The sequence below is a fragment of the Melanerpes formicivorus genome, unplaced genomic scaffold, assembly GCF_026170545.1.
Source record: "Melanerpes formicivorus ecotype bairdi unplaced genomic scaffold, bMelFor1.0.p_v2 SCAF_8, whole genome shotgun sequence".
NCBI classification, from domain to species: domain Eukaryota; kingdom Metazoa; phylum Chordata; class Aves; order Piciformes; family Picidae; genus Melanerpes; species Melanerpes formicivorus.
The window spans coordinates 2,807,462-2,821,209 of record NW_027142360.1 but is presented as its reverse complement, the minus strand read 5'-3'; the positions used below and the strand labels follow the sequence as shown (position 1 = coordinate 2,821,209).

At 51.9% G+C, this 13,748-nt stretch overlaps 1 protein-coding gene across 1 annotated transcript in view; it reads right to left on the bottom strand.

Moving 5' to 3' along the window:
* The window catches only part of CACNA1C (calcium voltage-gated channel subunit alpha1 C), a 755,167-nt gene that overhangs the window by 291,205 nt on the left and 450,214 nt on the right, over positions 1 to 13,748 (bottom strand). Inside the window, 1 exon segment of the mRNA XM_068141830.1 lies at positions 5,831 to 5,970. Within this exon segment, the coding sequence (XP_067997931.1) occupies positions 5,831 to 5,970 (140 nt within the window).

The window sequence follows — 13,748 nt, the reverse complement described above, 5'->3', positions numbered from 1 at the left end:
TCAAACAAAAAGTCTACCTCCTTGCTTGTGGCCATTGCTCTTGTGAATGGCCATTCAGCCACAACAAAATAAAAGTATTATGTGTTCTTTTAAAGATGAGGAAATATTTATGTGCCCACCACAGTCATCCAGCCATCAGGCATTGTTTCCTGCTCTGGCAGGGAGGGTTGGACTGGATGAGCTTTTGAGGTCCCTTTCAGCCTCAGAAATTCTGTGATTCTGTGATTGCTGAAATCCTCACTTTAAACATTTTTCTGATTTAGGAGGCATTCATGCAACTTGGAGCCTTGCACAGCTCAAACCTAACAAAGACTGAACCCCTTACACAGGCTCACAGGAGGTTAGGGGCTGGAAGGGACCTCTGAAGATCTCTGAGTCCAACCCCCCTGCCAGAGCAGGACCAGAGAATCCAGCACAGGTCACACAGGAACACATCCAGACAGGGCTGGAAAGGCTCCAGAGAAGGAGACTCCACAACCTCTCTGGGCAGCCTGTTCCAGTGCTCTGGGACCCTCACAGTCAAGAAGTTCTTCCTCATGTTGAGGTGGACCCTCCTGTGCTGGAGTTTCCATCCATTGCTCCTTGCCCTGTCACAGACTCTTCAACAAGACATTTTGTGGCAAGAGACAGTGAAATCCCAGGAACTAACCACAGATGGATTCTCTGCCCTGAGGCTAACATCCTCTATCCATCCATGTGAAGCTTTCAGATGCTCCTGCTGACCAAGCAGTCTAGGATTTGTAGCCAATATGAGACATATTCAATTGGAAGCCACTTCTGAAAGTGTTAAACAGTGCACTTTTGCTTCAAAGCTTCCACCTGCATAATGCAGACACCAGGAGTTTACTATAGAGGGAGCTGGGGTTGCTTAGCTTGGAGAAGAGGAGGCTCAGGGGAGACCTTCGTGCTCTCTACAACTACCTGAATGGAGGTTGTATCCAGGTGGAGGTTGGTCTCTTCTCCCAGGCAAGCAGCACCAGAACAAGAGGACACAGTCTCAGGCTGTGCCAGGGGAGGTTTAGGCTGGGTGTGAGGAGAAAGTTCTTCCCAGCAAGAGAGATTGGCCCTTGGGATGTGCTGCCCAGGGAGGTGGTGGAGTCACCATCCCTGGAGGTGTTCAAAAAGGGATTGGACATGGCACTTGGAGCCATGGTTTAGTTGTCAGGAGGTGTTGGGTGACAGGTTGGACTTGATGATCTCTGAGGTCTTTTCCAACCTTGGTGATTCCATGATTGTATGATTGATATGTTTTTCCCTTACTCCCAATCACACTTCCATGGAAATTTTCTATATTCTGAACCAGATCTCTAAATGCCTGAATTTGGCCACAGAAGATGTGCCTCTTCAACTGGATTACTTCCCACGGATTGAGCAAGGAAGGAAAACTTCTTTTGACTCAGGATAAAAAAATATTCCATGCTTCAAACCAATCTCTCCACCTCAGCCAACCTATTTCTCAACCCCAGCGCTGATGAGTTGAAGCTTTACATGTGAAAACTCACCACATGCTTCATGAATTGGGTCTACAAAGCCAGTTGTGCTTTACAGGGTTTCTTCCCCCCCTCCAAATCGTGGCAGCTAGATCCGGACCTCCAGCCAAGCAGCAGATGTTGGGCTGCCAGGAGGCAGCTGCCAATGACCCAGAAGATTCCCTATGACTGATGAGATGCTGCTTCCATACAGCAAGTCTGGTTAGTGAGAAGAAACTGCAATGCATGCTACATTCATGCAATTTTAAGGACAAATCTGTGTGGGCTGTCTGCTGACAGCAGAAGAGCTTACTACGGTTCCCATGGAAAGGGAAGGAAGCAAGAGGCATTCTGTATGGATGGCAAAACACAGCAAGGGCAATACTGGCACCTCACCTGCTGGGCTTTGAGATGTCTCAGGGACAAAACTTGAACAGAGCCCAGAGCTTTGACTTCTAAACCTCTGCTCTAGCTTAGTATAAATGAGTGTAATCCTGTAATGCACAATAGATGGTTGGCTTAGGCAACCTAATCTAAGAAGCCTCATAAGAAGAGGGACAGTCTAATACCTGTGGGTGTGACAACATCTAGCTGGGTTAACCAGCAGGAATTGCGTAGTTAAAAAGCAGCCAGTGAAGGCTGAGGCTCTGTTAGCTTTCTACAAGCCACAGCAGCCCCAATGAAGCCTGGGCCAATAAATATTCAGAACCATAAAGGCTAAAGAGGATGTCTGTCAGATGAAGCTGATGGTTTGCCTGTTTCACACTTGACTGCCATTTGTTGTCTAGGCAAAACATTTGCTGGCTCTTTGATCCTGTTCTGCTGCAAACTAAATACTTGTCTTGATGAGAAAACCCACCAGTGGACTATCAGATAGTCTGCTGGGATCAAGCTCACATTAGAATAGAATAGAATAGAATAGAATAGAATAGAATAGAATAGAATAGAATAGAATAGAATAGAATAGAATAGAATAGAATAGAATAGAATAGAATAGAATTAACCAGGGTGGAAAAGACCTTTGAGATCATTGAGTCCAACCTATCACCCAACACCATCTGATCAACTAAACCATGGCACCAAGTGCCTCATCCAGGCTCTTCCTAAACACCTCCAGGGATGGTGACTCCACCACCTCCCTGGGCAGCACATTCCAATGGCCAGTCTCTCTTGCTGGGAAGAATTTCTTCCTCACATCCAGCCCAAACCTCCCCTGGCACAGCTTGAGACTGTGTCCTCTTGTTCTGGTGCTGCTTGCCTGGGAGAAGAGACCAACCCCCTCCTGGCTACAACCTCCCTTCAGGGAGTTGTAGACAGCAAGAAGGTCTCCCCTGAGCCTCCTCTCCAGGCTAAGCAACCCCAGCTCCCTCAGCCTCTCCTCACAGGGCTGTGCTCCAGACCCCTCCCCAGCTTTGTTGCCCTTCTCTGGACACCTTCCAGCAACTCAACATCTTTCCTGAATTTATGCATATGGATATGGATATGAACTGTCAGATTTGGCTCCCTCAGATGCTTCTGGTCCTCTAAGATCACTCATCAAGGGACTTGAAGAGCAGTAAGAAAATCCTTTTGTATTGGAGAACTCATGTTGTACTCCAAAAGAGCAAGGACTATGAGCACAGTTAATCTCAGCCTGTCAGACCAGCTCTCAGAACATGTGCCAGAGCAAGTAGCATCTCACTGAGAAAGAACTCCCCAGACCATACTTGTTTAAAGTCAAGTACCTTCCCCTTACCATACAGGGGGCATGCAACTAGACAGAACAAGAGGTCACCTACAACTCCCTGAAGGGAGGCTGTAGCCAGGTGGGGGTTGGTCTCTTCTCCCAGGCAAGCAGCACCAAAACAAGAGGACACAGTCTCAAGCCGTGCCAGGGGAGATTTAGGCTGGATGTTAGGAAGAAATTCTTCCCAGAAAGAGTAATTCACCATTGGAATGTGCTGCCCAGGGAGGTGGTGGAGTCACCATCTCTGGAGGTGTTTAGGAAGAGCCTGGATGAGACAATTGGTGCCATGGTTTAGTTGATCAGATGGTGTTGGGTGATAGGTTGGACTTGATGATCTCCAAGGTCTTTTCCAACCTATTCTATTCTATTCTATTCTATTCCATTCCATTCCATTCCATTCCATTCCATTCCATTCCACCCCACCACAAGACTTAGACCACAGGAGGACTATGATAGAACAAACCCTTCATTTACAGCCTGGGTTCCAGTGAGTGCCAGTGCCAGCTGAATGTCACAGACATAACACACTTCATGAATCAAATGTGGCAACCCCAAGGAGCTGTAGTCTGTGTGGACTGCATGATACCTGACTGTCTGCATGAAACAATCCCCTACCAGAGGTGGCATGAAGACTGGCTGCCAGTTCTGCATCAGAGGGGAAAGTCCTTAGCTGTCTAACTTTCTGTTGTCTACCTTTCCATATTTTCAACTCACCAAAGTGACCCCAAGCTGGGCACAAGCTGAGGCCCTGTGGACCCAGCATGGCTTTTTGTGAGGCCAAATAGTGCTGCCAGGGCCTCAGCTCCTCCCACACAGACCCTCACCTTTCATTTAAAAAGTGTCTACCCTTTATGGTTGTGGGGAAAAGACTGCAGAGATGGCTTGGGTACAGCCTAGTGGGTCAGCAAACAAGGCAAAAAGAAAGAACCTCACATTTCCCCTCTCCGCCCCACCAAACCAACAAACTGGGATTTTAAGCTGATCTCACAGTTTATGGCAGCTCAACTCAGTGCTTTTGAATGACTAAGGCTAGAAGTGCTTCAAGATATCAAAGCAGCAATCTGCCCAAATACAAATAAACATAGCTCCCTCCACAGCTATTTTGGAGATAAGGCCTTTCCTGTTAACTTCATCTCTCAGTGCTGTAAACACAAAGAGCAATGACAGCTTTTGAGCAACCCTCTCTCCAAGAGGCCAGTAGGTCCCATCTATTAACACCTTCTCCCCCACTGTGATGTCCTTACTCCACCTCTACAACAGAATGAGCAGACTCCCAGCTCCTCAGAGCTTCACTGTAAATAAGAAAAAGGATGTTAGACTATCAAGAGCTGCTTGAGGGAGGACTCTCAGGGGCATCACAAATACTTTAAGCAAATAAGACTAACAGAGAACAGGACTGTGTCACTGCCCTGCGTCCTGCCGCCTCGAAAGTGCTCCCAGGGCTCTCCGTCAGAAGGTCACATGCCAAGATAAAAATGCTATTTCAATGGCAAGGCTCCCCTCCCCCCAAAAAAAACCAACACAAATGACCATACAGTGTTTTGATCAAGGTCAAGTGTTTATAGTACTATGTCTTTAGCCTAGAAGAGGCTCAGGGGGGACCTTATCACACTCTACAACTGCCTGAAGGGAAGCTGTAGTCAGGTGGGGGTCAGGCAACTTGTGACACAACCAGAGGAAACTGAGGCTGCACCAGGGAAGGTTTGGGTTGCATGTTCATAGTATCATAGTATCATTCAGGGTTGGAAGGGACCACAAGGATCATCTAGTTCCAACCCCCCTGCCATGGGCAGGGACACCCCACACTAGATCAGGCTGGCCAGAGCCTCATCCAGCCTGGGCTTAAACACCTCCAGGGACAGGGCCTCGACCACCTCCCTGCACAACCCATTCCAGGGCTTCACCACTCTCATGGGGAAGAACTTCCTCCTCACATCCAGCCTGAATCTCCCCACCTCCAGCTTCATTCCATTCCCCCTAGTCCTATCACTCCCTGAGATCCTGAGCAGTCCCTCCCCAGCCTTCCTGTAGCCCCTTTCAGATACTGGAAGGCCACAACGAGGTCACTTTGGAGCCTTCTCTCTGCCGACTGAACAGCCCCAACTCCCTCAGTCTGTCCTCATAGGAGAGGTTAGGAAGCACTTCCTGATGGGAAGGGGAATTAGAGCCTGCAATGGACTGCCCAGGGAGGTGGTGGAGTCACTGTCCCTGGAGTTGTTTAAGGCCAGACTGGATGTGGCACTCAGTGCCATGGGCTGGTTGGTGTGGTGGGGTTGGGTCATGGGCTGGGCTGGATGAGCTCAGAGCTGTATTCCAGCCTCAACAATTCTGTGATTCTGTAATAGCCAAAATGCACTGCAGCTTCACAACTGTTTCAGTTATGAAACCCTTACAATCTTGGATCTGTCACTTTCATTGTTTACAAAGGTTGCACAACCAGCCTGAGGCACCATGGAATTCCATCCCCCTCTGGCTCCCCTAATCCTTCGATTCATATCCTGCTTGTCATAAACACATCCACTTGAAAAGAGGCCTCACACACAGAGAAATGCTCTGCACCACGCTTCATCTGTCAAAATGGTGACACTGCCCCATGCCACACCACAGACACCACAAAAGACAAGCAGGGACTTACTAGGAACTCCAGACACCAGCCGTAAGGGACGCAACACTCGGAACGCTCGCAGCGCTTTCACGTCGAAGCCGGCACCTTTCCCTCCTATTGAATTCCCTCCATCTGCTTTGGTTGCTTGTTCTAAAATTGCACTAAAAAGCCTGCAAAAAGAAAGAGGAGACAATCTGTAGGCAGACAGTAAGGCTGTGGGCTAAACAGGAACAGAGATCAGCGTCGTATCACCCAAACTACCTCTCAGACCTGTGAAGAGTGGCACGTATCTCAGTCAACTTCCACAGATGGCAGAGGAGAGACAGACTCTGCCCATATGCAACAGCCTAATGGGGATGTCTGCACCATTGGCAACACACTTGTGTCTGCAGCAGGCACAAACATGGCATGCTCCTCCTTCAGTCAGCCACAGCTTACCACAGCTACTAGCCTGCATGGTACCATGGGGACATGTGCTCCTTGCCCTGTGCCCTGGGGCACACCAGCCACTTCCAAGTAGTCATCTTGTGCCACATTCAGAGGGTCACCACCAGCAGAGCACATGGGTTGGATTTTGAAGGCAGCCTTCAAGGGGAGACCTCCTTCCTGTCTTCAACTGCCTGAAGGGAGGTTGTAGCCAGGTGGGGGTTGGTCTCTTCTCCCAGGCAGCCAGCAACAGAACAAGGGGACACAGTCTCAGCCTGCACCAGTGGAGGTTTAGGCTTGAGGTGAGGAGAAAGTTCTTCCCAGAAAGAGCAATTGGCCATTGGGATGTGCTGCCCAGGGAGGTGGTGGAGTCACCATCCCTGGAGGTGTTTAAAAAGAGCCTGGATGAGGCACTTGGTGCCATGGTTTAGTTGATCAGATGGTGCTGGGTGAGAGGTTGGACTTGATGATCTCCAAGGTCTTTTGTAACCTGGTTAATTCTAATTCTAATTCTAATTCCAATTCATTCTAATTCTTACTCTAATTCTCCTTACCAGACAGTCTGGCCAAGAGGCTGGAGCCAGGCTCTGCTGGGGGATGCCCAATGACAGCACAAGGGGCAGTGGTGGAAGCTGAGGCAGAGGAAGCTCCATACAAACATACAAAATGTTTTCCCTGTGAGTGTGACAGAGCCCTGGCACAGGCTGCCCAGGGGGGCTGTGGAGTCTCCCTCTCTGGAGATATTCCAGACCCACCTGGATGTGTTCCTGTGTGATCTGCTCTAGGTGCTCCTGCTCTGGCAGGGGGGTTGGGCTGGGTGAGCTTTCTAGGACCTTTCCAGTCCCCAACATTCTGTGGTTCCGTGATATACTCAGTGGGAGTTGAGTGGAAAGGCAAGAAAGCAGAAATGTTAGGAATTGCCCTTTCTGCTGCTGTACTTTGCTATCTTTATTAATCAACAACCAACCTTGGGGGAAAACAATGCCAAACAAAAGCAACAAAAAAGCAAAACAAACCAAACTCTATAATTAATCCAATCACTAATTATCTGTCATCCATTTTATAAGGAATTGAGATTCATGAAGGTCACTGCAGGCAGAACTCAGTGTAACACTCAGGGATCTTTCAAGCTGCACATTGTCAGACCAGGGAGTATGCTCAGAGTGGCCAGCAGGGCAAGGGAGGTGATCCTCCCCCTCTGCTCAGTTCTGCTGAGACCCCACCTGGAGTACTGCCTCCAGTTCTGCAAGAGGGATGTGGAGGTGCTGGAAGGTGTCCAGAGCAGGGCCAGGAGGATGAGCAGAGGGCTGGAGCACCTCTCCTGTGAGGACAGACTGAAGGAGTTGGGGCTGTTCAGTCTGCAGAAGAGAAGGCTCCCAGGTGACCTAACTGTGGCCTTCCAGTATCTGAAGGGGGCTACAAGAAGGCTGGGGAGGGACTGCTCAGGATCTCAGGTAGTGATAGGACTAGGGGGAATGGAATGAAGCTGGAGATGGGGAGATTGAGGCTGGAGGTGAGGAGGAAGTTCTTCCCCATGAGAGTGGTGAAGCCCTGGAATGGGTTGTCCAGGGAGGTGGTTGGGGCCCCGTCCCTGGAGGTGTTTAAGCCCAGGCTGGCTGAGGCTCTGGGCAGCCTGCCCTAGTGTGGGGTGTCCCTGCCCTGATCTTCTTGGGGATCCATTTGTCCATCCCCTGTTGCTCTGGCCAGGGAAAGTGCAGAACTGTAGGAGTCATTATTAGAATGTTTCATTACCCCAGCCAGTATTTTGTCTTGGCTGGGAGGAGTAGCTGCTTTAGGGAGAAGATGTCTCACTCAAAATGCTTTTGAAAAGGCAGAGCAAGCAGGGGAGACAATGCTGAGGGCTCACCCAATGAGTTCATAAGAACTTGATTTAATAAATGAGCTTTCTGGAAGCAGCTTCTATTTTTCTGGTAAAACATTAGTCCATTTGGGGGGAGGGTGGATTCCTCATGCATTTGCTAATGACAATGCTTTCAGCCTTGAAGTCATCATCTTGAACCCAACCATACTCAGCGGAGGTTAGAAGCTGTGCCAGTCTAGCTGGATGTTTGGTGCTCTGTAGAAAATGATTGTCTCGGAGTGGCAGAGACCCCTTGGCCACAAGCATGCCATGGAGGTACCAGGGGGAACTTTAAAGAAGCTGCCTGGGATGCCAGGAACCACCTAGCTGGAGAAGCCTGGATTCAGCACCTGCCAATTTCTCTCAGTTTCACAGCCTGCAGTGCCTCTGCCAGAATCCCATCAATACCCCCTGGCTGCCATAGAATCACAGAATTGTCAGGGTTGGAAGGGACCTCAAGGCTCAGCCAGGTCCAACCCCCCTGCCATGGCCAGGGACACCTCACACTACAGCAGGTTGCTCACAGCCACATCCAGCCTGGCTGCAAACACCTCCAGGCATGAGGCTTCCACCACCTCCCTGGGCAGCCTGTGCCAGTCTCTCACCACCCTCATGGGGAACAACTTCTTCCTCACATCCAATCTCAATCTACCCACTTCTAGTTTTGCTCCATCCCCCCCAGTCCTATCACTCCCTAACACCATCAACATTCCCTCCCCAGCCTTCTTGTAGCTACTGGAAGGCCACAATTAGGTCTCCTCAGAGCCTTCTCTTCTCCAAACTGCACAACTGCAACTCTCTCAGTCTGTCCTCATAGCAGAGCAGCTCCAGCCCTCTGCTCATCCTTGTGGCCCTTCTCTGGACACCTTCCAGCACCTCCAGATCCTTCCTGGAACAGAGGCTCCAGAACTGTACTCCAGGTGGGGTCTCACCAGAGTGGAGCAGAGGGGGAGAATCACCTCCCTTGCCCTGCTGCCTAAGGTGGCATGTTCCACTGAGAGTTCCCAGACTGCCTATCAAGCAGAGACTGCACTGCCTGATTGCTTTACAGGAGCACCACTGCCTGCAGCCTGCAACTGGAACTCACTGATGGGGCCACAGATGTGGGGAGCTTGCCCTGGACAGGAAAAAAGAAGGCTTCAATTTCATAGTATCATAGTATCATTCAGGGTTGGAAGGGACCACAAGGATCATCTAGTTCCAACCCCCCTGCCATGGGCAGGGACACCCCACACTAGAGCAGCCTGCCCAGAGCCTCATCCAGCCCGGGCTTAAACACCTCCAGGGACAGGGCCTCAACCACCTCCCTGGACAACCCATTCCAGGGCTTCACCACTCTCATGGGGAAGAACTTCCTCCTCACTTCCAGCCTGAATCTCCCCACCTCCAGCTTCATTCCATTCCCCCTAGTCCTATCACTCCCTGAGATCCTGAGCAGTCCCTCCCCAGCCTTCCTGTAGCCCCCTTCAGATCCTGGAAGGCCACAATGAGGTCACCTGGGAGCCTTCTCTTCTCCAGACTGAACAGACCCAACTCCTTCAGTCTGTCCTCATAGGAGAGGTGCTCCAGCCCTCTGCTCATCCTCCTGGCCCTGCTCTGGACACCTTCCAGCACCTCCAGATCCCTCTTGTAATAGGGGCTCCAGTGTCTAACTCATTACATTTCCCCAACACTCGTAGCACAGAAAATGTGGATTAGGGGAATGCAACTGCAAGATTAGTTTCTTAAATGGGATGATGATGATGGTGATGATGATGATGATTATTATTAAGTGGAGTCCCTCAGGGCTCAGTCCTGGGACCAGTCTTGTTTAAGACCTTTGTGGGTGCCATGGACAGTGGCACTGAGTGCACCCTCAGCAGGTTTGCTGATGACACCAAGCTGTGTGGTGCAGCAGACAGGCTGGAGGGAAGGGAGGCCATCCAGAGGGACCTGGACAGGCTGCAGAGCTGGGCCCATGAAGGGGATGCTTCTGTTGTCCCTTTCTGATCTCAGGAAAATATCTCAACTGCTCACTGTTTCCCCAACTGCAACTAGAGTCTGGAGGGGATGAGCACCTCAGCTACAAGGATAGGCTGAGGAAGCTGAGGCTGCTCAGCCTAGAGAAGACTCTGGGAGGGACTTTAGAGCTGCCTTCTAATACCTGAAGGGATCCTACAGGAAGGCTGCAGAGGGACTTTTCATAAGGGTGTCTAGAGACAGGACAAGTGGGAATGGTTTTAAGCTGAGGAAAAGCAGGTTTAGAGTGGATCTTAGGAAGAGGTTCTTCAGTCTGAGGGTGGTGAGACTCTGCAACAGGCGGCCCAGGAAGGCTGCGGATGCCTCCTCCCTGAGCGTGTTTAAGGCCAGGTTGGAGGAGGCCTTGTGCAACCAAGTCTAGTTGAGAGGTGTCCCTGCCCATGGTGGGGAGTTTGGAGCAGATGATCTCTAAGGCCCCTTCCAGCCTAAACCATTCCATGATTCTATGATTATAGAATAGAATAGAAAAAACCAGGTTGGAAGAGACCTTCAAGCTCATCGAGTCCAACCTATCATCCAACACCACCTAATCAACTAACCCATGGCACCAAGCACCCCATCAAGTCTCCTCCTGAACACCTCCAGTGATGGTGACTCCACCACCTCCCCAGGCAGCCCATTCCAATGGGCAATCACTCTCTCTGTGTAAAACTTCCTCCTGACCTCCAGCCTGAACTTCCCCTGGCGCAGCCTGAGACTGTGTCCTCTTGTTCTGGTGCTGGCTGCCTGGGAGAAGAGACCAACTTCTGCCTGTTTACAACCCCCCTTCAGGTAGTTGTAGAGAGCAAGAAGGTCACCCCTGTGTCTCCTCCTCTCCAGGCTAAGCAACCCCAGCTCCCTCAGCCTCTCCTCACAGGGCTGTGTTCCAAGCCCTTCACTAACTTCGTTGCCCTTCTCTGGACTCGTTCCAGCAAGTCAACCTCCTTCCTAAACTGAGGGGCCCAGAACTGGACACAGGACTCGAGGTGTGGCCTAACCAGTGCAGTGTACAGGGGCAGAATGACCTCCCTGCTCCTGCTGGCCACACTCTTCCTGATGCAGGCCAGGATGCCACTGGCCCTCCTGGCTGCCTGGGCACACTGCAGGCTCATGTTCAGCCTACCATCATCAGCTCTGTGTTTTACCAAACAGCAGCTCTTGGCAGCTGGCAACAAGAACATCTCTCCTGCCACTCATGGGCTGCTCTAACAATTCTGTATCCTATGAGAAGCTTTACAATGCCCTAAATCCAGGAGGAGCAGAAACAAAACACAGCTAAGTGCCAGGTTCTACACATTGCCCACAACAACCCCATGCAGTGCTACAGGCTGGGGCTGGAGAGTGGCTGGAGAGCAGCCAGGCAGAAAGGGACCTGGGTGTGCTGACTGACAGCTGCCTGAACATGAGCCAGCAGTGTGCCCAGATGGCCAAGAAGGCCAAGGGCATCCTGGCCTGCATCAAAACCAGTGTGGCCAGCAGGAGCAGGGAAGTCATTGTGCCCTGTGCTCAGCACTGGTTAGGCCACACCTTGAGTCCTGTGTCCAGTTCTGGGCCCCTCAGTTTAGGAAAGATGCTGAGATGCTGGAAGGTGTCCAGAGAAGGGCAAGAAAGCTGGGGAGGGGTCTGGAGCACAGCCCTGTGAGGAGAGGCTGAGGGAGCTGGGGTTGCTTAGCCTGGAGAAGAGGAGGCTCAGGGGAGACCTTCTCGCACTCTACAGCTCCCTGAAGGGAGGTTACTCCTGCTTGAAGACATTTCATAGAATCATAGAATCAAAAAAGTCATGGAATCATGGAATCACAGAACAGGCTGGGTTGGAAGGCACCTCCAAAGGTCACCCAGTCCATCCCCCTCTGCAGTCAGCAGGGACATCCTCCACTAGATCAGGCTGCCCAGAGCCCTCTTGAGCCTGACCTTGAATATCTCCAGGTATGGAGCCTCAACCACCTCCCTGGGCAGCCTGTTCCAGTGTTCCCCTACCCTCATGTCTGAGATCTCCCCCTGCACTACTTCTGCCTTTTACCAATGCAATAAACCCTTTCATTTCTCTCATCTATTTCAGTCTCTTTCCCTTTTGTATTGAGGTCCAGACTGTGCCCAGTCTGGCCTACTGAATCTTTACTCCACACTTCAAATATACACTCCATCTTGTCAATCCTGCTTCATTGCCCCTGTCATCCCCTGAGTCAGGGCATGGGGAGACAGCTATGACTCAGAGGCTACAAGCTCCATGTGCTTTTTGGGCTGTAAATGACCCTGCAGGGGATGGTTGGATGTGGAATAAAGAAAAAGTGAAACAAGAACAGGAAAATGAAGAAAAAGGGGCTAAGGGGGAGGAAGAAAGAGGGGGGGGAAAGGGGAGAAAGAGGGGGGGGAAAGGGGAGAAAGAGGGGGGGGAAAGGGGAGAAAGAGGGGGGGGAAAGGGGAGAAAGAGGGGGGGGAAAGGGGAGAAAGAGGGGGGGGAAAGGGGAGAAAGAGGGGGGGGAAAGGGGAGAAAGAGGGGGGGGAAAGGGGAGAAAGAGGGGGGGGAAAGGGGAGAAAGAGGGGGGGGAAAGGGGAGAAAGAGGGGGGGGAAAGGGGAGAAAGAGGGGGGGGAAAGGGGAGAAAGAGGGGGGGAAAGGGGAGAAAGAGGGGGGAAAGGGAGAGAGAGAAAGAGGGGGGAAAGGGGAGAAAGAGGGGGGAAAGGGGAGAAAGAGGGGGGGAAAGGGGAGAAAGAGGGGGGGAAAGGGGAGAAAGAGGGGGGGAAAGGGGAGAAAGAGGGGGGGAAAGGGGAGAAAGGGGGGGGGAAAGGGGAGAAAGAGGGGGGGGAAAGGGGAGAAAGAGGGGGGGGAAAGGGGAGAAAGAGGGGGGGGAAAGGGGAGAAAGAGGGGGGGGAAAGGGGAGAAAGAGGGGGGGGAAAGGGGAGAAAGAGGGGGGGGAAAGGGGAGAAAGAGGGGGGGGAAAGGGGAGAAAGAGGGGGGGAAAGGGGAGAAAGAGGGGGGAAAGGGGAGAAAGAGGGGGGAAAGGGGAGAAAGAGGGGGGGAAAGGGGAGAAAGAGGGGGGAAAGGGGAGAAAGAGGGGGGGAAAGGGGAGAAAGAGGGGGGGAAAGGGGAGAAAGAGGGGGGGAAAGGGGAGAAAGAGGGGGGGGAAAGGGGAGAAAGGGGGGGGGAAAGGGGAGAAAGAGGGGGGAAAGGGGAGAAAGAGGGGGGAAAGGGGAGAAAGAGGGGGGAAAGGGGAGAAAGGGGGGGGAAAGGGGAGAAAGGGGGGGGAAAGGGGAGAAAGAGGGGGGGAAAGGGGAGAAAGAGGGGGGGAAAGGGGGGAAAGAGGGGGGGAAAGGGGGGAAAGAGGGGGGGAAGGGAAGAAGGAGGGGGGGAAGGGAAGAAAGAGGGGGGGAAGGGAAGAAAGAGGGGGGGAAGGGAAGAAAGAGGGGGGGAAGGGAAGAAAGAGGGGGGGAAGGGGAGAAAGAGGGGGGAAAGGGGAGAAAGGGGGGGGAAAGGGGAGAAAGGGGGGGGAAAGGGGAGAAAGAGGGGGGGAAAGGGGAGAAAGAGGGGGGGAAAGGGGGGAAAGAGGGGGGGAAAGGGGGGAAAGAGGGGGGGAAGGGAAGAAGGAGGGGGGGAAGGGAAGAAAGAGGGGGGGAAGGGAAGAAAGAGGGGGGGAAGGGAAGAAAGAGGGGGGGAAGGGAAGAAA